The 27,188-nt window shown below is 36.9% G+C and overlaps 1 protein-coding gene across 1 annotated transcript in view; it reads right to left on the bottom strand.

The window, feature by feature from the left end:
- Positions 1 to 6,707: 6,707 nt before the first annotated feature.
- The window catches only part of CTTNBP2 (cortactin binding protein 2), a 93,159-nt gene continuing 72,678 nt past the window's right edge, over positions 6,708 to 27,188 (bottom strand). The window contains exons 15-23 of the mRNA XM_026064505.1: positions 23,484 to 23,636; positions 23,016 to 23,203; positions 18,955 to 19,133; positions 15,033 to 15,238; positions 14,605 to 14,790; positions 12,698 to 12,758; positions 11,707 to 11,839; positions 9,615 to 9,716; positions 6,708 to 7,090 (exon numbers count right to left, since the gene is read on the bottom strand). Coding sequence (XP_025920290.1) covers positions 6,845 to 7,090; positions 9,615 to 9,716; positions 11,707 to 11,839; positions 12,698 to 12,758; positions 14,605 to 14,790; positions 15,033 to 15,238; positions 18,955 to 19,133; positions 23,016 to 23,203; positions 23,484 to 23,636 — 1,454 coding nt within the window. The 3' untranslated portion in view covers positions 6,708 to 6,844. The remainder of the gene's footprint in view (positions 7,091 to 9,614; positions 9,717 to 11,706; positions 11,840 to 12,697; positions 12,759 to 14,604; positions 14,791 to 15,032; positions 15,239 to 18,954; positions 19,134 to 23,015; positions 23,204 to 23,483; positions 23,637 to 27,188) is intronic.

The raw sequence follows: 27,188 nt of genomic DNA, 5'->3' as shown, positions 1-27,188 counted from the left end.
CCCGCGCTGCCCGCCCTGCGGCTGCAAGCCCGTGGCTCGCTCAGCGGCTCTTTCATGCCCAGGCTGTACAAATTCAGCAGCAGCCCTAAAAAGCCTTTTCAGGGACCTGCGAGCAGCTGGTTAGCACCGCTGCCCCAGTGCTTTGCATTTAGAGGTTGTAAGTCAGCTGTCTCACTCACCCTCAGCCCTGAAACTGCACGTGCAAATCTTGAAAATAAACTCTTTTAGGTATAACATAGCAATTAATTATGCACCTAGCCCCCTGCTAGCATCTAGCCTTTGCTAATAGGCTAGGTATCTTCATTAAGAGATGCCTCCTGCTTACAGGGAGGCCTGGGTCCCCTCGCGTCTCAATTCTGCCACTTCCTCTCTCTGCCCCAGGGCTCTGCTTGACACTGTAACAACCAGAAGCCAACTGCATATTAGAGGAGCATCACTGTCATATCCCAGCCTTCCCCCACCCCTGAGCTCTTCACTTCACATCAAGTATCCCTTTCCTCACAGGGACAGCCCTGAGTTTGTACAGCTGAGGACAACGGGGAGGCAGGCACTGCTGGAGCAATCGCAGGCGAGCCATAGCGTGGCGGAGCCCAGGGAGGAATTCCCAAGTAGCACGCTTACTTTTCAGGATGCTGCGCAGAGGAGCAGACATACCCTGCTGGAGAGTTTATTAGCTAAATAAACAAAAGGATAGGGAATGAGCAGAAGAAAACCACAGTGTCATCAAAATCAGCGTGCACTTCAAAGCATGCCCGAATAGTGGCATTAATTTTTGTTTGTCATTTTTAAATAGTTAGTGATAGGGGAGGTGATAGGTTGGACTGAGAAAACAAAGGGACGTTTTAAGAAAGGAAAAGATAAAGAACAACAGGTGCCTGAAGTAGGGGGGATATAGCAGGAGTTGGGAGCTGCTGATACAGCCAGTCACTCAGGGACAACCCTTAAACTGAGTGAAGGGAAAAAAAAAAATCAACCAACTGCCTCCCCCCCACTAGCACTCAGTGCCCAGCACTCCCATCTGAGCAGCTTTAGACCACTGCTCTTCTACAAGCTTCTAGTTCCTGGCTATTGTTTTTTCCCAAAGACCCTAGGCAAGATGCTGAATTTCTTCTTTCTTTGAAAAGACAGGAGGAGGATGTCCTATTTTTTTCAATCCAAAAATACTGCTTAAACTACTTTGAGCTCAGACGGGAGCAGTAGGTACCTCAGTACCAGCCTCCATAATGAGGAGGAGGAAACCATCTGCTTCCCAGCAAAGGTCAAGAAGAGCACGCTACATTCGCGAGTAATCATTCTTGTACTTGTTATCAGCCGGGCAACAGCTCCCAGGGCTATTTGCTTGAAGCTAAGTTGGGAAGTTGCACACACTGTTCTGGTGGAAAATGGAGCACAGGAGCAAAAAAAAAAAAAAAAAAAAAAAAAAAACAAAAACCACAAAGCCCAAGTATATTGGAAGAAAAGAACAAACAGCAATGACCTTCATAAACACAGGCTGAGCATTATTTAAAGAGGATTTTTTTTAAAATGTGCTAGACATACATTTGATAAAGCAATCAGATGAAAAAAAGAACAAGCCCCTCACAAACATGTTCTTATTAAAAACATATACCTGTACTGCTTTAAGGGGAGAGGGAGGGAGATATGTAGCCGAAGAAAAGAGCACGTCCACTCCAAGTCTAGTACTACATGTGAAGATTTACTTTTACAGCCTACTGGGAAGAAGCCAAAAAAGATTAGAAGAGTGAAATTATCTTGCATAGGATCTGCAGCTCTCCTTAAGTGCACAGGGGAAAGGAAAGGGGGCCCAAACTGCTGATACAGCACTAAGAACCTCTTGGGACAGAAACAGCCAAGCAGGATTAGCCTAAACAAAGTTGAGCTGTACACGTTTGTCAATCTTTGTAAAACTTAATATATAAGATAACTAGACAATGAAGCTTGATAATCATCATTAGCAAGCAATTAATGCAAACACTGCAGGAATTATTATCTAACTGGGCTCAAACAAGTCTGCTATTCCAAAAACTAATTTTGCTTTCACAGTTGCTTAACTGGTGTCTTAATCAGCTTTAGCATTTTATTCATGAAAGATCTTTTTCCAGAGTCTTTCTGTAAGTTCCACCTCTCCTGTTTCCCCGAGGCGCAGCCTGTTACCCCATGTCAGAGCTGCCAAACGGGAGCGTGCACGCCACGTTTCCACCCTCCCTCCCTGGGTCCTCATCTTCATTTCTGCCCTGCTACAGGAACGGGTTTAGTTATTCTGTTTAAATGTAACAGTTCTTGGAAAAGGTACCTTTTAAAACATTTCCTCACATTAGGATTAATTCTGAATTAGCATTTATTTTTAGAGGTCAATTCAGAACTATAATTTGTTTCATTTTAATTACCATTTTATTTACTCTTTGCTTTCTGTATCTAAAAAGCATTCTGGTAGCACTTCTTTCCCTATACCTGGTATGGATCTGGTATTTTAGCTCTACCATTACTTGGCTATGATTTAATACTAATTGTTCAGCATCAAAAAAGCAATTTATAACTCTGTGTACAATGGTCTAGTGAAGGACTATTAAATGCTGCCTAAAATTCTTGAAAATTAAGCAACATGCAAGACAACACAGTAATACATTTCCTATATTTTTTTCCTCATGTTTTCCAAGAACAATTTCCCATTCTTAGGAAAAACAGTACTACCACTAATTTTATTTACCAGGATTTACTTTAATCTCAAAATGTAACCCTTGTAAATTCAGCCTGAGATTTAAGATGTGTCTAACATTCTTGCCCGTTATTTCCTCTTCTTTCTCAACAGGTTCCTTTTTGTCCTTGTGACCAAAGCTTTAATTAATGAATGGGTTTGCTAAGTTTCCTTTCCCAAAAGCTTTTTAACATCTTGTATAAAAATGAATGCCAATATGTCTCTGACGTATTCAGGGGCCTACAATCACCATTTCCGTCTCTGATTAGCCTGCGAGCTTGGCGCAACACTTACCTCCACAGCTGGGAAGGAACATGCCGGAAACGAGACCTGTCAGTTATGGTGCTTTGTTTTCTCCTAAGCAGGGACTGACCCTGTGCAGAATTAGATATCTGAGAAATGGGACCATATCCCAATTCATTTTTGAGCTAATATTCATCAGACTGTGGTCAGACTAACACTGAGACTGGGAAAGTATTTCCTCTATTCTGGATTTCCTTCCATCCCTCTAAAAACTTGGCATTTAAAAGTCCTTTTCTCTGGTATCTTAACTGTATGCAAAAACAAACTGCCACCTTTGCTGAGTCTGCCTTTGCTATAGCCCAGCACAAACCCACCCTGTTCGGTCTTGATAGTCACTTTGACTTCAAGTTTCTGAATAACAGCCTACTTTATAATTCTAATGTCTCTTAAATATGCTCTGAACATCTTCCCCTTCTACATCACTGCAGCCAGAGTTAGCACGAAGCGAGGGGCCATTCACCCTTTCACCACATTGGCTCCATTCTCAAGTATCTTCTACCTGCAGGGGAGAGCACGCAGCTATTCTCTTCCTCCAGTTTTACTGGAAAGCTGGAGGCCTTTGATTTATTTTGTAAATCACTTGAGCTGTATTATGGAAAGAGACAAGCTTCTGAGAGAAATTCTGGTCCCTTGATTTTTCTCTTTATGACGAAAGTTGCTGTCTTTGTTGAATGATGGAGCAGGTTTCTTTTCACGCTTTTTTGTTTTGGAGCTCACGCTCAACAAGTAAATAACTGATGCAAATACATGATAATATTATCTGATGGTCTTGGATATTCTTTTAAGGAACATATACCGGATTCCTTACCAGGAAATAACCTTGAAGACATGCTGAATTTTTTTATTTCCAGAGCTGACTTCAAGTGGAGAGCTGAAAAATTTATGACTTACCAAGGTACTGGTATTTAAGAATGATCTTCTTTCACGTTCCCCTAGTTGAAGCAGCTGAGCCATATGTGAGGAGTCTGCTGGCACAGTCGGACTAAAGGACAGGGACGAAAGGACGAAAGGATGAAAATTTTGGTGGCAGAGTGGGCCGTGGAATGGGTGCAAACTCAGCAGCTTCCCCTATGATTTCCAAGATACTCCACCTACAGGGTGTATCTCTTTATCTAAACTTACCCCTCTAAGATATGGAAGGGGTAACAGATGGGAGAGGAGTGTCTTGTGGAGAACTGTGGTTCACCACAGATAGCACGTTTCTTAAAACCTCTATCCCTGAAACACAAGAAGGAATGAAGAAAATGGATTTTGCCCTTTACTACCCCAAAATGAGAGTAGTTAATATTGCAACGAGTGATGTATGAGGAGTGCTGTTTACAGTGTCACAGGAGGAGATGGTAGATTTAGCCAAGCTTTCAATTCATGAACAGAGCCTTGCCCTGCTTCTGCACAGTCACTATCAAAACAATACAGCAACGGAGAGGCCAGTATGTTCACATCCAAACTATTTTATGGTTATGTGATTTTCACCCTTTGAGGAGAGATGTTATGGCCTAACGAGAGAGAGCTTGGCAGATACAACAGGAGATAGATTCAATTAGGAGACCTGCCAAATACTGTGAGATTAAAGATGTACGAAGTTCACAGATTGTGTTGAACTGAAAGAACGACAAAACAAATGACAGCAGATAGAAGTGAGAAGTCAACCAGGTAAAATATGCAAATGGAGAGAGATTAGGACAGCAGGCAGAAACAAAAGGATAATGGGAAGATTGAAAGGCAATGCTAAATTTAGCAATAGAGACTTTTCTTTCGAACAATGAACAGATGATCAAAGTTAATCTGTCTTCTGTAGATTTTTCACTCAAAGTACAGCACAGAAGACTTTTGATTCTCACAGACAATATACAGAGTCTTAAAATATATCTAAAACAAGCTTTAGGACACTGTGCCTAAGATCTTCCCACAGCGAAACACACTGCTAACTCTTGATCTAAATGAGGTCTGACATTCCTATGGTACATCTTCAATGCAGAACAAATTTAGCTTAGAACCTCAACAGGATTTTTCTTTTCTTATAGCTCTTTAAAAAATTTGATTTACAACAGATCACAAATCCTGATGTTGCATCTTGCGTGATCGCTACAAGAAGCTTCCAATTTCACATCCCTCACCAGGAAATACACGTGTGAGCTTCTCACACAAGCTGCCACCACGCTGCTTCAGCATGTAAGGGCTGCTAATTGCCAAGACCCATTTCTCTGACCTACAGCACTTCATGCTGCTAAGAACCTACTGTAGAAAGAAACATGCCCCTTTTCAGCACCAATATTAAGCAGGAGATCAGGGGATAAAGAGAAAATCCACCTCTACAGGTAATCATCCAAATTCAGTTATATTCAACCACTGTCACCATATAAGAAATTGAAGTTTTAATAGAACAGTGACTATAGAAAGACATGGTACTTTCTAAATATACTATAAGGGAAATGATTAAAAAAATAAACTTCTAATATGCTAAATCTAGACAGATAACACAAACATACAAACTAAAAGACAGAAAGATGGACAATATGCAGGTACAAAAATTTTATTGACATGAGTTTGGGATGACTGCTTTACATATAAAGGTGAACTGTTAGGATACACTTATGCAATCCTTTCCTCTTCCAGAATTAACCTGAGAAAAATACTACTTTGGAAAGTGTAGGCATGACCATGTTACTGTCCATACCTCTCAAAGCCACCTCCTGATAACACATCAGAAGGCGTCTAAGTCTGATCTTAAGAAAACTATCCATTTTCCTCTGCCTATCAGATGAGATACCTCGACAGCGAGCACACCCACATGATTAGAATTCACAAACATGTAACTGGCTACCGTTAGGGGAAATACTCCCTTCATATGTAGTCTCCCTCAGGGGAAAATGATCCATCTTGGGGGGGGGGGGGGGGGGGGGGGGGAGGAAGCCTGTAACCCAAATATCATTTCACAGCAATTACATCTTAAATCCACAATAAAAACTGATAATTCCATAGTAACTCATGTTATTGCTACTACATCATCTCTGGATAATAATGTAGTTAAGCTTGTGCTCTAATTCCTTTTCAGTAAAATCTGTTCCTGTAAAACACTATTATTTCCTGGATACTTTTAAAAATGTTAATGAAAACATAAAAGTTTTATGGTATACATGAAAAACTAAGTTATTAAATGACCACATTTTCTTCAATTATATCAAAGAATATGAGTCTGAGAAAAAAATAACTGTTTTATTGCATTTTAATTCCTCAGTCTCTTTCCTTTTCTAAAAGGTAAGAGGTATAACGCAAATTCATGACATTTTAGATGAAGAGAAGCTTGGGAGAAAGAGAATCACAATTCAGCAGGCAGATGATGGGGAAATCAAAGTACTTAATATGGCTTGTAGCTGAAAGTAATTGATCTGCATTTCCAATCATTTAATTATTGCCACATTCCATTAATTTTTCATTAAGTGAAGATAAAAACATGTCTTTAAAATGCATGTACATTAGCTTTAAGCCATTACTGTACATATTGTGCAACTCATCTGAATGCCATTTAACACATGAACTTAATAGAATATATTTATGTACAGTATATATACAAACAAAATTCTGTGGTAATACCCCTGAATATCATTTACACAAGAGTCATTTTCATAATAAAAAAAAATTATGAAGGTGGCAAAACTGCCCATTTCTGCACTTTAAAATCAATATAATTTCCAGCTGATTTACATACAAATAAAGCTGTGGTCCTGTACACACTTTACATTACAGGGAAACAGTTTATTTTTAAAAAGTATTTACATATTTGAGTACTTGATTCTTTGCAATAGCAATTATGTGAACACTGAGAAAATTGTATGGTAGGCAGGTTTATTTATTAGATTTTTCTACTTGTTCATTTTTGTGCAAATTCCAGATCTCTCTTTTTGTGTTATTATCTGCCTCTATTTGCCTTGTATTACTGCTGCTGCTTTTTTTAGTATTCTGAGAAGGCTGGGTGACTTTACTTCTAGGTATAGGAAGAAAAGATTTAACTCTTGAAACACCCAACTCTGTCTTTGATTTACTGTTGCTGCTTTCCACAGTTCGACTGCTGCTGAGAGGATGGATTCCATCCTATGAATAAAAGAAAGCATTTTTTCTGAATAAACAATTATTGCAGTTAGACCTGAAAAACAAACACCTCCGCCCCTCCCTCCCCGGAATGCTTTTTATTTACAGTTTCCTGCAGTTTAATATGACACATTAATATATATTACAGATTTTCTTCGTATAAATTGGGTTTCAGCACCTCAAATTATTTATGCTAATGAGCTACATTATTAAAAACTGGACCATATCCCCTGCCCCCAAATTTAGATACCCGATGTGCCAAAGTCAGATATGTTGTCGCTTTTTGTTCCTTTACAGTCAAGGAGAAAGAGACGAGCTAAGCCATTTTATGATGGTCACTAATATATATCTTTCATAAGAGATGCCTCTTTCCACATGCAGCAAAGTGAGTCTGGGAGAATTAGGACCTTAGTTTTTAGTGTCAGTTGAATCTAGATCACTCTCTGGGAAGCTCTATTAAAAACGTTCGTCTTCACCTACTACGCTACTGCTCTTGATTTAAAGATTGGTGGCAGGAAAACCAACTATTTGTCATTGTCTATTTGTTGTTAACATCCTTAATTCCACCTTAATTCCTTTGTGTCACATGTCAGTTTTTTTAATCTCTTATCATTGTTCTTCCTTTCTCCTTCACATGTGAAAACTGTTTTTTCAGCCAGTCCTTTTTTTTTTTTTAAACCAACAAAGAAAAAAAAGTCAACACATCTGTAAGTTATTTTAAGTTACTTCTCACATTACTGTTGATAAGCTCTCTTCTCTGGTCATGCATTATTAGGTCTGTTTTTGTTACCTATGTAATTCTATTTACTTTTGGAGAAAGATGTTTTTCTAATATCAAACTCTCCTTCAGAGACCAGTTCTTGCAGCCATACAGACTTATCATCCATATAATTTCCTCTAAATTTTCACTTCTGTTTCTAAACTGAGAGTCCATTCTTCTACATTTTTGATAAATTTGTTGTGGTTGTTCTTTCTATGCATAAACCTTCTTTGCAGTACCTTGTTCACACTAAGTAATGACTAAATCTAGAAATAAAATTTGTCAGTCCGTTAGACCTCTTTCCCCTCTAGCAGAAGCTTGGGCTGTATTTCCTTTATTTTAGCCAATATTTCCCCTGTAAAGATACAGTGAATCCAATTTTTTAATTCTATATACAGCCTTTTGACCTATTCCAGTACCTCTTCAAAAAACTCAAAGGTAGCTAAGCTTGTCCATCTCCAAAGTCAATATATTTATGCCTTACTATGTGAGAAGGAATTTAAAAGGGAAAAAAAAATCCTTAGGAAAAATTTACAGTAGGAATGGGCAGGTCAGCTGACTTACCAAATTATCCAGGCATCACTACTATATGAAGCTCTGATCTGCAATGTTTGAAATTAATGTGTTTAGAGAAACACACAAAAGCAGTACATCTAATTGTGGATCTGTAAGGTTAAAATTGTTTCCATTCAGTGGAGATTGTTTTCTGGACTTTAGGTAAAATTACAGAAAATAATCTAACATTTTAAATATCTGAATATGAAAAGATATGGTAAGGATAGTAAGTCATCTCATCCAACTTTAGCTCTTCAATGCTTATGTGCCCAATTAAACTATTTTCTAGTCTACTTTCTAGTTAGGGAAAGAGAGAACACCTCCAGAAAACAATTTATCACAGTCAGATAAAAGTGTCTGGATTGCCCTGCAGAGGATGCTAACGCTCGCAGGGCCTACTGAGGGAACTTGGACAACAGGCTGCAAGCTGGCTAAGCGTAGATGAGCTGTGCACTTGGAAGCCCTCTTCTTGTTCAAAAACCAGAGGAGCAAGACAGAAAAGGGAAAAAGATGAAAGGAGAGAGAAAGTAATTTTTACATTAGCGTACAAAGAATGAAACTTAAGGTGGATGTAACCTCCTTTTAAAAAAGGAAATCTTTCTCTTTACAAATCCTGGTAATACTGTGTCTTCTCAAAATTTCTACCAGTGAGAGAGAGCTTTGTAGTCAGAGCAGCTCAATTCTACTTATATAAAAACCCTTAGGAAAACAGTGGTTTGAAATCATATATATCTGAGTAATCACAACAAAAGATGGTACAAAAATAAACCATAAACAAGCAATTTTACATTAAGAATTTAAAAAATATTGTTTTGAGATTTTGCAAACATTAAATAGTTTTAATTGTTAAAAAAACCTGAAACTGGGCATCTTGGAGCTTTCATTTCTGTAAAAATCTGATGCAAATGACTTATTGTTGAAGGAATGTTAACAATACTTAGCCTAGGGAGATGGCTTTACGTAAACATAAAAACTGTGAAGCAAATACATCCGTTGTTTACTAAATCTTTAGTTTCCATCGCGACACATGGAAGAAAGTTGGCATGGTGTGTCCAGTAAGTTTCCTAAGAATCATTCTCTTCGTAATGACAGTTTATTCTTGTAATAAACAGGGTACTGAAGCACTCATTCTTTTGGATCCAATCAGGAGTTCAGATTTTGGAGAAACTTTAGATACATTCCCTGTCCCTACTATGAAAGCCATTCACCTACCTTTTGTGATGTTGTTTTACTTGAGTTAGTATCACTTGCTGAATATACAGGATTGTTCTGGGAACTATTGAACATCAATAGCTCATCCTTAGAATCTTCAATCTAATATGAGAAAATAGTGATTTTTTTTTTATTATTCACAGCAGAAATTATATTTCAAATTGCCAAGTTTTGGAGTCTTGGCTTGATTTACATATAATTTCTGTTCAATGCAATGCATAAATATCCGAAGAATGATTAATACATCTTTCCTTTACTCTTGAGTATGTGTGTGGAAGATAGGAGATAAAGAGATAGATTTAACATTGACTACTGTCAGAGGAAGATTAAGCATACATTTCCAGGACAATACTGTTCAATGGAGTTTAAGGGCAGTTTCACATTGAATATTATCCAACTCAAGGGATGTCACCAAAAGGAGTGATTCTGTTCTCCTCCTCCTGCTCTTACCACATGTTTCTTTCCTCCTATTTTCTATCAAACCTAGTGACCACCCAACAGCAGATCTAGTCTGATCAGCTTTCTGATGTCTCTGAAAACTAGGTGTTTTATGCTGGGGAGAGCTGATCTGATTCACCCTACAATTGCAAAAGTGCTCAATCCCAACATAACAGCGGCAACAGGAACATACAGAGAAGGGGCAAAATAGAGAGAGTAGAAGTACTTATTTTGATGGCAGCCTGAAATTAGATCACATAAAGCATAACATGCAACAGCACCCTTACAGAAGCCTCTGCTAGGCAGCTAGGGAATTAGCAGCAGAAATTCCAACCATGGATGGTTCCACCCATGACGAGGAAACCAAACAAAAGACAGTGACATCTATTCTCTTCCTTATCTAACCCATGTTTCCTTGAATTGTCAGCAACCCAGCAATTACATTTTACAGGTTATTAAACACAATTTTAAGTTGGTTACCATTTCTTTAAACACATCCCATTCTCTCAAGGATAGATACGGTAAATCCCTGCTAACTGACTAGGGATTAGCTGGCCAGCTTTTGTGCATGTGACTCATGGTCTGCAAGTACTTGAAAGAAAAAAACACTTAACGAAGGATTTAGGTAAAAGGTTTAAAAAAAAAATCTTCCAAATATAGCATTTCTTTTTTTAATACAAACTTGGTTGACATCTAAGAATAAACAGAATACATAAAGCAAAACTAAAAGAACTGTTGTCTAGGGAGATCCTAGAGTACATAATGCACAGCCCAAGCAGACAATAGCCTAGGACTAGGGAAGAGTGCTTGCTTTGTCCGTGTTTGAGAAGACATGGATCAGCTACTCCAGGGAGAACACAGCCTGCTGCCACAGCTATCTACTTCAGCTGTGCTAAGAGGAGGGAAAGGCAAAGAATAAATAGCTATGCCTACAGGAGGGCTGGATACTTTGGGTTGTGGAAGGAAAAATGAGAGAGATCCAAGCCTCCACCTTCTGCTCCAATAGGCCTCCCATAACCACCCAAATCCCACCCCAGCTTAGAACTTTGTCCCAGATTAGTGGCTCTTGCCAGCCTCCTTCCCCTACCCCACCATCTAGGGCCCTCTTCTGCCACTAAAAAGAAAAGAAAGAGAAAGAACAAAAAATTATGCCAAACAATTCTTTCTTGCTTGGGGCAGCAAAACTCAATTTTGCCTACTCAGTTGAGTAGCTTTAAGCCAGTTCTGTGATGACTAACAGGATTACATTAAACAAAGCAAATATGCAATGGACATTAGGAAGAACTTTCTATTTCTCTAAGACTACAGAACAGTTTCCCAGTGGAAGAAGTGATAATATGAAAGGTAACATGGGGAACAATAATGCAGAGAAAGTTATTGTCTCTAGCATTTATGAATCCATAAATTTCAGCCTCCTCTGCAAAATCTATATACAACAAGACAGTAAAGGTGTAATTTGAAATAATATATAATGAACCAGAACACACTCTCTCAAATGCATAATTTATTACTCATTGACTTTGGCTTAATTCCAAATAATTTAATAATTTTCTTCAGTTCAAGCAGCATTTATAAATTAAAAATTTATTTAAAATATGTAGCAAACAGCTGCATATGATAACGATGCAAATTATTTAAAAACCCTGTTGTTTACCTTGCTTATATCAGGCTCAGATTTGCTGGAACACATACTTTGAAGTTCTTGCACAAGATCTACTTCATCGTCAGAACCAAGGGACAGCCTTTGCTCTAGATTTAACATTTTCAATTGATCGTTGTCTGAAGATCTAGTAAAACAAAATAAAACAAAACTAAGAGAGAGAACAATTAAAATTAAGCTATGATACAGAATTAAAAAACAAACATACATTTCTGGAAAAAAGTCAATTCCTTTAAAATGACTTTTACCACCTCAAGCAAAGAAATGTAAATAGTTGTTATATCATAATAGACTTTCTATGAAAATTAGTCTCTCTACTCTAAAATTCTAACAGGATCCCTCTGCTAACTATATTTAAAGACAGCTCCCCTTTTTTAAATGGAGCAATTAATTTTATTCCCATCTCCTTTTTGGACTTCATCCCAACCACTTCAATTTAAAAAGAAAAAAAAAAAAAACACACTGTAAGCACGAAGGATTTTACGTATGCCTGTGAATATGGTGGAATCCAAGTTTCAGATTGGAAGTGAAGTCTCAAATGTAGTTCCCTCTGGCTAATTCATAAACCTCTCAGAGAAACTCAGTATCATTTAGACTAAAGTGCATGTACTATATAATTTTGAATTACTATTCAGTAAGCTAAAAAAGCTAGAGGAGTTTAAGTATAACTCCAGGAAAAAAAAAAGCATAAGGTTGGCTTTTCATGGCAAAATAAAAGTTTTACATAATATTCTCAAGTCATAGACTATTCTTATACACAAAGAACATGCATTGCTGCAAGGTTAGAACTACTGAAATGGATTCCAAAATTATATTAAAGAACTCAGATTTTCTTTTCTCCTAGAAAGGAGAATTAAAAAGCATTCTTTTCTTCAGATGTGGAGCCAAAACATTAACAAATACAAACTCTCCATCTATTCAAGATAATGTTCTGATTTACAGTACAATTTGCTAAGTGTTACAAATACAAGACATTAAAGCTTACTTTGTGGAGAGAGAAGCTCTTTTGTTACAGTTTGGTTGCAACATAGTCTTAGATTTTACACCTGCGCAAAAGAAACATTGACTTTTTAGTGTATTACCACGTGTGCTGATTTCTTCATTCTAAAAAATCTGTGATGAAAATGGAAAACATGTTCACATTTACAGGCTTATTATATCAATAGGGTCTGCCAAAGATCAGAATACATCCCTTGAAACTGTTTAGATCAGCTTTAGGGCCATATGGAATGTCTAGAACGGCAAAATAGGACATGAGTTGCTCATTCGCTTGTGGAAAACAGCACATGAGGTTTCTGAGTGTGGCACTTAAACCACACCTGCTGGTACTCTCAAACAGAAATTATTGTCAACAAGAAAGGATTTAAGAAAAATGAGATAACTTACCCATACTTGTAATCAGAAACAACATTTGATTCTGATGGTCAGAAGTGAAAGGCTATATTAAAATTAAATTCACCATCCTGTTTTTCACTACTTTACCCCCAAATAACTCATATTCCCAGATATTATCTGAACTCCAAGAGCATCCCTAGGTACAAGATACAGTATCAATCATGCTACTTCAGGTTATGTTCCAACTGAGTTCTCAAAACCCTCTTAGCAGGATTAGATTTGTTCAGAATTCAAATGGAGAACTAGTAAGCAAAGCTGGGACATTAGAGCTACAAGCCAGAAAAAGCACTCTTCACTCTGAGTGAGAGCTAAAGAAATGAATAGCTCAATTTAACATTAAAAAGTACCAGGCATCAGGTATTTCAGTCTTTTTTTTTATATGAGGTAACTGAGGCTGGAATGTCCTTAAAACATAAAAAAAAAAGAAAAAAAAAGAAAGAAAGAGAGAAAAAAACAAAGCCTCTCTAACCCTTCCTAACTCCCCTGTCTTCCTAATCATTTTCTGAAAGCAAAAATAAGCCATTTGATTCTGTCTCCTAGAAGCCTGCCGGTTGGATGTGGTATGTGGATATGGTATTCTTCAGTTTTATTACTAGACAGAAGTATACTTTTAAAGAATGTTCATTCCTATTGCACATATCCAGATATTATACTTTTGTACTAAACTGCTGATGGCTTATGATCTTGAGATGAAAAGATATTTCAAAAGAGTCAGCTACTAATATCACTACCACATTCATGCACATGCATAATCCCAATCATAGTAAGTTTTCTCATCAAGCAGCATACTTAAAATGACATGGCAGCCTCTTAAAAACTTTACAGTATCTCTGGCTACACAGAATTTTTTACATTTATCTTTTGCAAAGTGAAAAACAAACAGAAATCTTCAATTTAAAACTCAAAAATCTTCCTTCCACTCCAGGAGTTCTAAATTATTCTGTTCAACTTATCTAAAACGACAGAACAAGGGGTGTGTAATGTGAGAATGCATAGATGCATTTATTTTAGCCAGATTCATATAATCAAATTAGTGTAATGAAGATATAAAGTACATGTAAAAAGAATACTTTTCTGTGTGTACTGTAAACCAGGTGCAGAATTGAAGGGTGAAGGAGAGAAACTATACAGAAATGAAGCTTCCTTTCCTCCAGTAGTGGGAAGGAGAATGACAGAACATCATTCCAGGTCATATGGGGTGAAACCATTGCTCAGTTTCCCACCCCCTCAGCCACAGCCCACTCCATTACCAAACAGGAAAGGCATTAGTAGAAAGAAAGAAAGAAAGAAAGAATTAGACTACCTCAGTCACAAAGAAAGTTACAAAAAATGTGAACAATTTTACCAGCAAACATAAAAACAAATGCTGTTTTATTGAGAATTTTTAATTCATGATATGAAAATAATTTAGATTCATATCTACCCAGCTTAAGCCTCCCCTCCTTTTTTTTGGAATGAGAGCACACCTTTTTTCAGAAATCAAATAGAAAGCTTTACCTTCAGTATTTGTCTCCTGCTTATTCCATGACTGGGAGGATAAGTGGCCTGACTTTTTGCGAGGACTTGTGCTCACTTTTCTCCAAGAAGCATTCTCACCTCTTTTCTTACCACAATTTTTGTAGCTTGAAACCATGGATAAAGGGAAATTTCCTCCCTTGAAATCTGCTATGTAATTATCTAGCTCTGAAACAAGAGTAGAACAATGTTAAAAAGAACTGGCTGTTGCAAATGTTGCTTATTTGACTGCTCATACAACTACTTAGTTTAGTGACAGCGAATGGTTTTAACCACACACCTTCCATCACAACTAAAATTATGTTTCCCAGAACTTAAAAAAAAAAAAAAAAAAAAAAGGTATCGAACAGTTTAAGTCCCACTTGAACTGCAATGTACAACTACTTGCCTTTCAGCCTGTTCCCTGTTACCTGTTCTGGGAAGAGGACAGCCATGTAGAACAGCTTTATTTAGCAAGATACTGAGAGCAGCTTTAACAACAGCCTGTTGACCTTGGCTAGCACCTTTTTTGGCTATTGTTTGTCCTGGTACAGATGGTCTTTTCACAGAGGCTCTGGAGAGTATTGCTTCTTGAACTCTGGGAGCTATCACAGCATTCCATAACTTCGACATCCACCTAGAGGCAAATAAATAAATAAATCCTTTGGCTTCAGGGCAAACTATCAAATCCACAATTTTTCTATTTAGGGTAACATATCAGATTTTGTGCTTTCAGGAAGCGTAAATATTTTGGACTACTTACTGTACCCTATTTGAGAGTAGAAGTGATTTTATTACAGCAGTTTTCTTTTTAATATTCAATTATTTGATCTAACTATTCTCAGATTGTTTTGGAAAACTATTTATCATCTGATGCTTTTCTTCCTTCAGATAAGGACTATAAAACATCATTTCTATTTTAAGGATAAAAGCAAGAATATCCCAGAAAGATGTGTGTCCATGAAGAAGAGAACATTCACCTTTGCCAGTGCACAGAGAAGTTTCCGTGATAGCAGATGTTCATTCATAGCCTATTTGCTGCCACGTTGGGAAAAAGGAGCCATTCAGTTATGATCATACCCTTTCCAGTATTCTTTCATTTCCAAACTTGCCCAGCTTAAAAGAGCTTTCTATTCGTACAGCTGCCTTGCTCTCCTTTTGTGTATTTGATCTATGGTGAACTGTGCTTCCAGGATGCTGAGGATTTTCCAGATTGTCTGGTTTAGAGACTGGGTCTGATTACAAAAATTTGATTCAATGAGACAAGGCTCTGGCTGAATTTTTGCTTTTCTCACAGATTATAAGTATTAGACTGTTTTAGCACAGGAGTGAAAAATTAATCTTATGAAATAAATAAATGCTATTTGTTACAGCTTATGGTTCTCAAAGGATAAAGGTCAGGAGTTTCAGGAGCGAAGCTGAGTTCACAACTATAACAGATAGCGAGATCATCTGTTTTAGACCGAATTCTGTTGTGTTTTTTTTTTTCCTCCTTATACCCTTTATGGGAGGAAGATAATAAGACTGAGAGTCATAGGGCTTATATTAAAGAAGGTCTATAAGAAATTATAGGCTATACTGCTGTGTCTCAGCTTTGCAGAAGTCCATCCAAAGAAGAGTAAGGCCAAAATGCCCGTTTGACTTAAACGAACTGTTTTGTTGGTCTGTTAATACACAGAGGCTATCTTATTACCCAGAAGTCTATGGTGACTTTTTTGACTAGTTAAAAAGAAAACACAGGCCTTTTTTAAGTTAGAATTCCTGAATCATTTGTTACACATATCTTTGGTTGGTTATGAAGCATAAGATTAAGTTTTTATGATATATAGCTGGTACAAAGCGGAGGTACAAGTCTGATAAAAGTTACTTGCATAGCCAGCATTACTTAGGAAATGAATTAGTACAGCTAATAAAATAAGGTGTAAAATGTATATTTGAGATGTTCCTTGGAGCTTCCTCAGGATGATGCTATAGACACCACTCTATACACAGTTTGTTTCTGCCTGCTGAGTTAAGCTGCCAAAGTAAGCAATTGCTTTCATTTTAGTAATGAAGAACTCTCAACTTTATCTGTAGATTTCTGCTTGTGTAAGCTTTTGGCATTCTGCAATATTGCCAATATAAGTGGTCAGAAGTAAACCTAGCAAAGATAACAAATATTAACTGAGCCCATTCTAATCTAACAGTCAGCAACTGGTGGGCTTGTAAGAAAGGATGGCTGTACAATGCCATCCTCTCTTAATAAAATTCCAGCCTGCTGTTTAAATTCAGCCCTACATTTGCTTTTCATTTCTGCACATCTTGATTAAGTCCCCAATTCTTTGATATACCTGATATTTCCAAAGGTATAGCACCCTCCACTCCTGAAAAAAAAAAAAAAAAGCTGTAAAGGGAGACTCTTTCCTGTTGGAACATCATCTTTAATTCTCCAGATCAGAAACAAGAAGAAATTGTAGTGAGAGTTTTCCTCATTTATTCGATCATTCCACTCTCCAGAATTTGTGAAGCTACATGAAACAGCATGCAGCACGAAACAATTTACATCTCATTTCTGCTGAAAAGGAAATGAGGAAATGCAAAGGAAATGAGGAAATGCAAAGGAAATGCAAAGAAAATTCTCTCTCCATTTCCCTCCTTTCCAGCTGCCTGCTTCTACCGCTTATCTTGTGCTAACTCTAATACTAGTCATCAGCAAGATTTAAACCCCTCGCCTACCCCAGAACAATCCCAGTTTGTGGATAGATGCCTACTGTGTTAGTGAATGAACTGACTCAGTAAGGTTCCAACAAATGCAAAAAGCAGCATGACAGTGCAGTGGAGAGGAGGGGCAAGAGGAGAGGAATGGCAACAACATGGTATATCAACTGAGTTATTCATGGTTCTACACCCTAAATTATCATCACTTCCAAAAGCAAAGAGATGAAACAGCTGCCACTATGGCTTTCTGAGTTTATTGTTCAATTAGACTGAAATAGCAGCAGCCAGTGAACTGCTAATGAAATCTATTTATTGCTAGTTACATGACTATACTGTTAGCCATCATGCTGCCAAACTAGAAACAACCAGTAAACGCTCACTGCAGCTGTTCTTTTTGTTTATTGGTGGACAAAAACCTACATTAAAATGAAGAGTCAGATGGCATATCACTATCATAAGAGTAAAAGACATTATGGGGTTGCAGCAATAATCTCAAAATAAAGCATTTGAATCCAGTCAGGATTACACTTAGAAGAAATCCCAAAGTCAGAAATGAATAGTTAAGGAATCTTAACAACAATTTCTCCATCCTCTACTAATGTCATTGCAATAAATAAATGATTAAGACATTTCAGAGGACGTGATTCAAGAGTAAGACAAGAAACAGATGCATAGTATACCTTATTCATGGTTTATCTCACAGCAACCATAAACTTTGAAGCCCATGCTAAATCCACATTTAGATTTTGATAATTACTCTGGATACTAGAAAATCTGGGCTTTTAGAAAGAGAAGAGAATGAACAAGAAAAATTTATCAGGATCTGCAAACAGAGCAAAAGAAGAGAAAGCCAGGTGCACAGGCTAAGCAAAGGGTCCTGGAATAAGGGACAACAGAAACTGGCACAGGAGTGAAATATCATCGAGAGTGAACAGAACTGGCAATTGAGGAGACTGTCACGAAGCACAGTGAGAAAAGCATTAATTTTGCAATGCCACATTTCAAGAAACAAACATATTGAATAAGTTTGAATATTAATTAGAGGCTCATTACATTCTAATATAGTCAAGAAATATTTTAATTAATAAATTTTAGTTTTATTAAAAATTATAAATTTCAAATTCCATAACTATTTCTTGTATCAACTGCATTTACAGAAAAGTTGGAATGCAAGCAAATGTTCATGCAATATGCACTAAGCAGGAAAAGAAAGAAAATTTTTATTGTTCTTCTATTTTACTGGACATCTAACCAAGCATATAGCTGACAAGTATACATCTGCCTTATTTATGAAGCTAACTTATCTGTGAAATTGTATGTGTGTTTAAAAAATGATAGGTGAAAAAGCACTCCACTTCTCCAGATTTCTCTCATATGTGACTTTACTAACTCTTCTAGCTCAGAATTCTGAATCTTAGTTTGATCTGTTCCCTAATACACAGTTTTCTTTACAGCGCGGTCTTGAAATGAAGAACAAAAACCTTCAAGGGTTGAGCAGAATTAGCCATTCTAGTACAAGCAATACTTTGGAGCTCCTGTGTCAGAAAATAACACTGGTGTCAAATGGATGGGTTTGGGGGAAAATATAGTTGATAACATTCATAATAAGTATCTAATTGGCACTTAACAGTGTCAAATAGGAAACAGAAATCTTACTTCACTGTCACTTGGCCATGACCAGGCACCACTGGACAAGAGAAGAAATGTTTCGGCCCCATAAGTGCTTCAGGCGCTCCTAGACGTGATAAGCAAGAGTTCAGCTGGTGCCAAACGGCAAGAATCCAGTCTATGATCTTGCACACAGGATCACAGGGAGGAGGTACTTTGCCTCTGAACTACAGAGAGAGAAAAGATGATTGACAAGATCTAAGATCTCTACCAAGAACGCTTTCCTTGAAACCCCAAGAAGGGTTGTTCCCCCCAACCCCCAGCATACCGATACTATGAAAATCAGGAACAATCAAAAATTAATCAAGCCTTTCTGTCAAGCATACAGAACTCTTGATGTATTAAACTGTATTTCCCTAGCTACACATTAAAAGATATCTCCTTATCAATAAATAATTCAAATATTTTGCTAGCACAAATTTGTGCAGTGACCTATAATAGCCAATATTATAGGTAATATAATACACACCAGAGAGGGGAAACAAAAACACTCGACTTCCAAATGTGGATAAAAAGAAACACATATTCCTGAAGAGTAACTTCTGGAAGCCTAAAAAAGACTGTTTGAAATAAAGTCTGCTTTCATAATGAAAAGTTAAGGCCTCACTGCACAAACAGAAATAAAAGTGAAAAGGAGTGAAGAGAAAAAAAGCTTTAAAAAGAGGGTTTTTTTTTGTCAAACGATTATTTAAGTGAAGATGACAGAATTATCACAGATTTTGGAATGAATACGTGCTACAAAATATGCATGTAAGTCCTTGTTTCTGTTTCCTAACATATGAGGCTTATTAATTCCCATTTCCAAAAGATCAGTTAGAAAGTTTTCATTATACCTTTAATTGAAAATCAACTTTGGGACTTAGGGCATCAAATTTGGAAAAAGCGAAAAACATTATTTAAAAAAATGTTTTTGAGGCAATAGCAAACAGCAGACATGTATTAAAACCGAATATAAGACAGCTCTGTGGACCAAAACTACACCTGCAGCAACGAAAGACAGGTTCTGGTTTTGGTTAATGGCATACATGCATACAGTACTTCATTCAGGGATTCTTTGAAACAGAACCTTTTTTTCCATGTTAGCAGATGCAGGTCTGTTACTCTACAGCCCAGGACTGAAAAGTTTTTAAAGTTTCTGAACCTTTATAGCAATGGCCCAAACTACTGTGGAAATAATAAGCTTTCTGCTTACAAACTGCAGTTGAAAACTGAGGTAAAATAATCTAACTGAATTTCCAACGGACATGCTTCTAATTTCTTGTGGGAAACTGAGACACATATGGCAGCACTGCTTTTTTTGTGGTGTTGAAGACTTGAATTACAAGAGGCATCTTCCATATCCTATGCAATGTATGTAATATAAATAGGGTATATAAAAGAACACACAACCACACTGAACAGGAATGTCTAATCTAGGCATGTTCTCAGAAGACTCCTGTATTGATTTTATATTTGGTAGCAACAACAGAAAGATGCCCTCCTCTAAGACTTATATTTTTTGGTAGGCCTTTGGTATGTTAAAGGAAAATTATTTGACCAAAAAGATCTTCTATCTCATCTAAACCCAAATTACAGTCTTCATTCTAATCCTAGGATTATCCTCTGGAACAGCCTGAATTAAAGGAAGTACTAAAAGATGCACTAGGGATAGTATTTGCCAGCACTGAAGTCAGAGTTTCTTGAACTACCAACACAAAGTCTACAGGTGAACAGTTTAATGTTAATGTAGAAAAGCATTTAAACTCTCTTCCTAAATATAAAAATTCTAAATAAATTTCTAAAAAAGGGAAAAGAGCTTTTAATTTGAAAACATTAATATTAAGGACAAACAAGGTATTAGCATACAAGAGCAAGGATTTTTGAAATAGCTGATTGTTCAAATGATAAATGTGGTTTTACTTTGCCTTAGATCAATCTTTCTTCTATTTTTAACATTAGAAGCCACTATTTTCAGACCCACACCAACTGGCATTGGAGATTACATATGGCACATGCATATATAAAAAAAGTGTAAAATGTGCTAACACACCAGACACTTGTATTCATTATTTAACTAGGGAAGATACAGGAAGAGACACATGGCTTTTTTCTCCAAATAGCCACTCTGAGCATACATGCTTTAGAGAAAAAAACCATAATGAGATGACTACCCAAACTCTATTCAGCTTCAGTCAGAGGCAGAAACCTATTACATTCTCAGACTCTAATCTATGAGACTGAGGACTGTTTTTAGCCTAAATAGAATAACCTGAGAATGACATCTGTTAACACGATGCTGCAAGTTTAGGTAGCCACAGTGGTTTGGCAGAATAAGTTTGATCCAACTTCGTTCTTTGATCAAGTCAAGTTGTCACTGCTTCTCCAATTGTCCGCACGTTGCACTGCTGTATTTCTTGGTCCTGTGCTCAACTGAAGATAGCCCTTCTCTCTGATCTTGAATGATCTAGGATAAAAGTGTTCCTGTCCTTTTATAAACAAGCTTAGATCACATTTTAGATATTCTTCAATGGAGGCTTGAGAATGCAACCTTTCTCCTCAAGAGGATGGAGGGGAATTCTGCTGCATGCTTTTGTTGCACCGTCCTCTGGCCTATATCTCATTTCAGCACTATGGTGTAAGCTGCAAGAAACCGGCTTCTACTGTCCCCTCTTCTGGCCTACACACAATTGTTATCCCCCATCCTTTGCCAGACTTCTGGAAACTATTCAGACCCTCAAACATACAAACACTCATAACGATTCCTGCTTACTAAATATTTATAGCTCATGGAAAAAAGTAAACAACATTTCATAGAGGAAAAAAATTACTTAAAGACAAATAGCTATGCACCTGAAAAAAAGTAACCTGAGAAATGCAGTTGCTTTTCCTTTTTTTCCAGAGTGCTCTGTTAGGGTTTCACTGATAAGACTTTTCATGCTACTCTTCCAGAGCAAGAAGAGGAATACAAAATATAAATACAAAATATCTAGGAATATTTTTCCTCAGTATAATAACTGAAATGTTCAGGTACCACAGATTTCATCTTTACAATCTCTTTGAGTCAGTAAATTTTTATAGATGAAAACTGCGGCGCAGGATACAAGAGGTGACATCCTCAAGGACAACCAAGACACATGTACAGCTGTACACTTAGAACTGACAACAGGTCTGTTGTTCCTGACAAGGACTCTTTACTACTGACAGTTTTTCCTGCTCCTAGAGCAATTTCCTTTTTTAAACCTGTCCAAAACTCTGCTGCCAAGATTATCTTCCTTTGCAGCTGTTCTGATTAAACTCCCTCTCCCAATGTCTAACATTGCCTGTCTGCAATAGCTATCACATTGGAATCGTCTTCTTCCAAATAACTTTCAGAATTCCACAATTCTGCTTTTGTCTACATCTTTCTTTTTTATTTCCCATCCTCTACTTATTTATTTTAAAACAGACTTACCCATCTTTATTATCTTCTGGCCTCTTGTTCCAACTTTTGCAGACCTATTAGTTCAGAACAACCTCCCTCCTTACTGATACATTTTCATCCCTCTTTTCCTTGAATTGCTCATGAAAACTTTTTACTGCATAAAAATTTGACAATACACACAGAACACACAACTAGCTTATTTTAGATGTATAGAACAGATTCATTAAGAAAGAGATTTTACATTTGCTGAACAGATTTTTACTGCAGTGCCCAGATACATGATGAGAAAAAAATACTGAAAGGGGTTTTCATGCAGTGGATATGCAAGTATCCACTGCATTATTATTTGCAGTCTATCTGTGTATTTACGACAATCAACCAGGGCCAAACACCTTCCTATATGAGGCTGAGCACAGTATTTGCAGATACACAACCCATTTATTCCTGAAATAGATATTGCATTTGTTTCACTTATTTGAAGGTAGCTTTTGGTACAAAGTTAGTATTCTCACTGTTTTCAGTAAAAACTGAAAGCATGTTATTCTCCTGAACAACTTAGCTATCCACTCAGCTTTTGACATTATCACTGTACATATTTCACAGACTTGGTGATGGACAAAATACTAAAGCTGATTCTAGTTGTTCTCACCTTGTTTATAACTTTTCTTCTTAAAAACCTTTGAAGCAAGCCATGCATTGGTTCCCCATCCCACCGAAGCTGGACCCAACGGAAATGTTGCTGAACCAGCAGGTCAGAGCCATGAAGATGACACTTTGCGATTGTCCCCAATAAGAAGCAGTTCTCATGAAAGTAAAAGGCATCAGAAACTCCATTTGCTAAAAATGAACCATAAAACATTTTACTGAAATATTCAAAGCTTCAAAGTGATTTTACACAAAGGCAAGAACCATTGACATAATTAGAAACAAAAAAAAATTATATATAAATGAACTACCCTTAGAGTATGCTATATTTGGCTGAGAACAACTATGTTTGCAATAATACATAAAAACTGAACTAATGACATTTTTCTCCTCTAAGTTCTCCATTTGGTATGTATTATAATACAACTTGTATGTAGTAAAAACATTTCTTTATCCCAAATTCTTTAAATACCTCTTTGAATAGTGCAAGGATTTTCCGAACTACGATTCTCAAGAGGTGCCAGAAAATCTCCTAGTAATTCAGATAAAGAAGCTCTCTCCAGATTTTCTAAAATCACAATGGTTGTCTTGCTTACAGGAGGCTGTTTAACTGGGACCAGACAAGCTGAAAAAAAAAACAAAAAAACACATATTAATGTCTACTTAGGAAAATTAATTTTTATTTATGTATATAGATTTTACCACTGCTTGAGCAATGAAACTTTTTTTGCGTTTTTAATATTTTCACAGAAGCAGACAGGCCATAAAATACATTTAAAACCAGCAACATAAAATCAAACAATTAAAAGAATATTATATTGCACAGTAAGAAAACAAAAAGTGAAAGCTATTATTTAAAAAAGAAAACCTGAAATGGCTATTGGTCTTCAAATATACAAAGGATTTCAGCATATGAAAATAAACACAGCAGAAAAGCTAGCAGGCCAAAAGTATCTCTGGAAACATTTCTTATCATTTGCTGTAATACTCTTAAACTTTTAACATGAACTCTTTATACCATGCAGTGATAAATGGATTCAGAATATTCCATGTTCATAAAAAACCTTCTATTCATTTTGTGACACTGCCTACTTGTTTGCTACTGCCCTCTCTTCAGAACATCCTTCTTTAAGAATGACCCAAATAATCACAGTTAGTTTGAGAGACAATTACAAATAGGAGCTCCTGAACCTAACAGGTATTAAAATTACACATATTTCATTTCATCACATTCCAAATCTTTCATTTATTTTTTCTGATTTCAAGATCTTATGGCCTAGAAAGATACTGCCTTTGCAGGTGTTCCTAGAACACAAAACCCCCAAAGAAGGCTTCTGCAATATTAATATTAAACAAAAGGCTTGCCTTGAGTATATTGTACCTTGCTCTGTTTCAGAACTTTTTGAGGGTGATATTAAAGACTGTCATTAAGGACAAAGTTGAGTAACAGGGCAAAAATCAGAACAGCTAACATATAAGAACACATGAATCACAGTTACTGTGTGGGTAATTCAAAAAAACCTCAAATAATTTAATGGGCTAAAATCAGAAGGGATCACAATCTTCATCATGAAATACACAAAGTACAAGCACATAAGGAGTATGGAAGAAATAGGTTTATCACGTTGTGCAGTCTTCTTGTTTTGTTTAGGAAAAACAAACTTTGCTAGAGAACAAGAAAGCTCTCTAAATACAAAACATATATACACTAGATGTAAACATTAGAAATGGGAAAGAGCTATTTAAAATAAATAAGCAAATTTAAAATAAAATGCTGTCAAGAGAGCAAACATATAAACCACACATTAAAAATTCAGGCTGGAAATCAGATTTAAACAAAGAAATGAAGCCTGGAATAGACTTTCAACAGGAGTCATTTGAAAATGAAGAAAAAAAAAGAAGAGATAGATCTACCTAATTTTTTGAAATGTCTCATATGTTAAGGGACTGTAAGATAGCTGCCCCATGCAGTACCTAGACAATGGACTCAGTGACTCATTGTTCTTCACCATCTTTACTTCTGCCTAAATTAATCAACAAGACCTAAGGTCAAAACTGTCACCTAAGTTTCTGATGATTAATAATTATATTAAAACCAGATCAGTTCTAATACAATCTGTGGAATATTCTAGTCTTATTTGCTTTGTATCACTTACCTCTGAACTTGCTTAGCATTTATGACAGTAAGGGCAACAGTCTTTGCAAATTTGGTATCTGCCAGGAGAAAGCAAATGATCGAACTCCAGCAGAAAATAGAAATTTCTTCACACTTTAAAGCTTGGCAATAACACATTAGGCATTTGTGCTGGAAGGTGAGGGGGATGCAGATCAGTCTTTGAATATTTTCAGGTTTTGACTGAACTGGAGACATGGGTGCTAGAACTCTTGGTGATCAAGCAAAAGGCTTCAGGTTTCTCAATTCCACTGAAGCAGAAGCCAAAGCCAAGAGAGGCTTTTCTGGAAGCTCTGATGCTCTTTCATTAAGAAGAGACAACTTTTGTGTGGGTCTGGAGAGCTTATGAGGTTCTTTGAGAGGTACAAGAGATTGCATGCAAGGTCTCAGAAGTCAAAAAGAAAAAATAATAAGCCTTTTCTTAAGCTGAGGATTTTTCCAACTGACAGTTCCCTACAGTTTTAGCTCACTGAATTCCTCTGGTTCATTGAAGACCACCTGGGATTGTAAGCTTTCTCATTTTTGCAGCAACTGTATCCACAGCAACTGTAGGTGATGAATGCTATTTACTTATGTACAGTTTCCTAAGTATTACTGCTGTGTTTTACTAAGAAGATATAGCTGGGTAGCAGAAAGGACAGGTGTTTGTTTACCAAGTCCTAAATACTATCCTCTTGGTCTGATGGAGCCACTTAGAGAGAGGGAGAGAGCACTCTCCTAGGGTAGAAGAGGCAGCCAAACAAGGGGGAAAGGGGTAGGCAGAAAAACGAGAGACTCAACCAGCAACACACTGCTGTAACACAAGCACAGACTACTAAGAGAAGTATGTTGCTGGCACAGAGTCAAGCCTCCAAAAGAAGCAGCATTCCTAGAGACACAGAAGCTAGTAAATAAAACAGATCATGAATGATTTTCTGGCCTGCAGGCCAAAAATCAAAGCCTAGGTAAATTCTGACTAAATTTTCTCCTCTTCTTTCCAAGTAATGTGGTGGCACTCAAAATGCCAAGCAGGAATAATCACTGATACATGCTATCTTCCAAACTGTGATCAGGATTTTCTGGAAGAACACAAATTAACATGGAATAAAATAACACCAGGAAGTAGCTAACAAACAGAATTGAACACTGCATACCATTCCACTTGTTCTAATAAACCATTTGTGTTAGGACATTCGAAGTCCTCTTGGTATTTCTGATCTGTCCATACTGAGGAGGAAAAAAAGGTAGAGGTAGATCATCTCAAAGCTCTGTCTGTCTCAAAGTTTCAACACTGCAGCACATGGGACTGCATCAATAGATTTACCAGTTTCAAAGACCTGAAGCCCAGCCTCAATACAAGAAGTGAAGCATAATGATAACCCCTGAAACATAATTTTGTTAATAATGTTATTGTTAACATGAATGACCATACTGCATGAAAAGTAAAGTTAAAATCCTAGAGCTCTAGAAGAGGCCAGAATAATAAAAGAAAAAGGTCCAGCATTTTTTCAGATGAAGGCTGAACGCTACCAAGGTTAGATTCAAATTATACTGCTTGGTTTTGTTGCTCATTGACCTCCCTTCCAACCCTCCCCAAACCTCAGAAAACTAACTCTTATAAAATAGAGATGGAAAAAAACAAAAGCAAGCTGCAAAGGGGCAAAAGTAGCTATAGAGCTGAGAACTGCTTTCAAACAGCAAAACTGTATTTGAGTCAAAATTAATCTGAAAAAGTACTAAGGAGAAGGAAGTATTGCATCTCTCTTCAGGCTCTTATATTATCACTGTATGTGTACAATACGGTTGCTACTATGGCAAAAAAAAACCCAAAAATCAGAGCTCAAATGCATGAGGTACAGGCATGAATGTGGTACAATCTGCATATGAACAAGCCCTTCAGAGAAAATTTTGTTTTGCCTCTCGCTTTTAGCATTATTCTATTCTTTTTTTATGTTCTTCTTCCTACTTTTGCCTGATCCATGTCCCCTCATTCTTCTGGTCCCTTACTTAATTTGCCCGTCCTTC

This window comes from Apteryx rowi, unplaced genomic scaffold, assembly GCF_003343035.1.
Source record: "Apteryx rowi isolate R43461 unplaced genomic scaffold, aptRow1 scaffold_219, whole genome shotgun sequence".
Classification (NCBI taxonomy): domain Eukaryota; kingdom Metazoa; phylum Chordata; class Aves; order Apterygiformes; family Apterygidae; genus Apteryx; species Apteryx rowi.
Note: the sequence above shows the minus strand (reverse complement) of the source record. Positions and strands in the feature narration are given on the sequence as shown.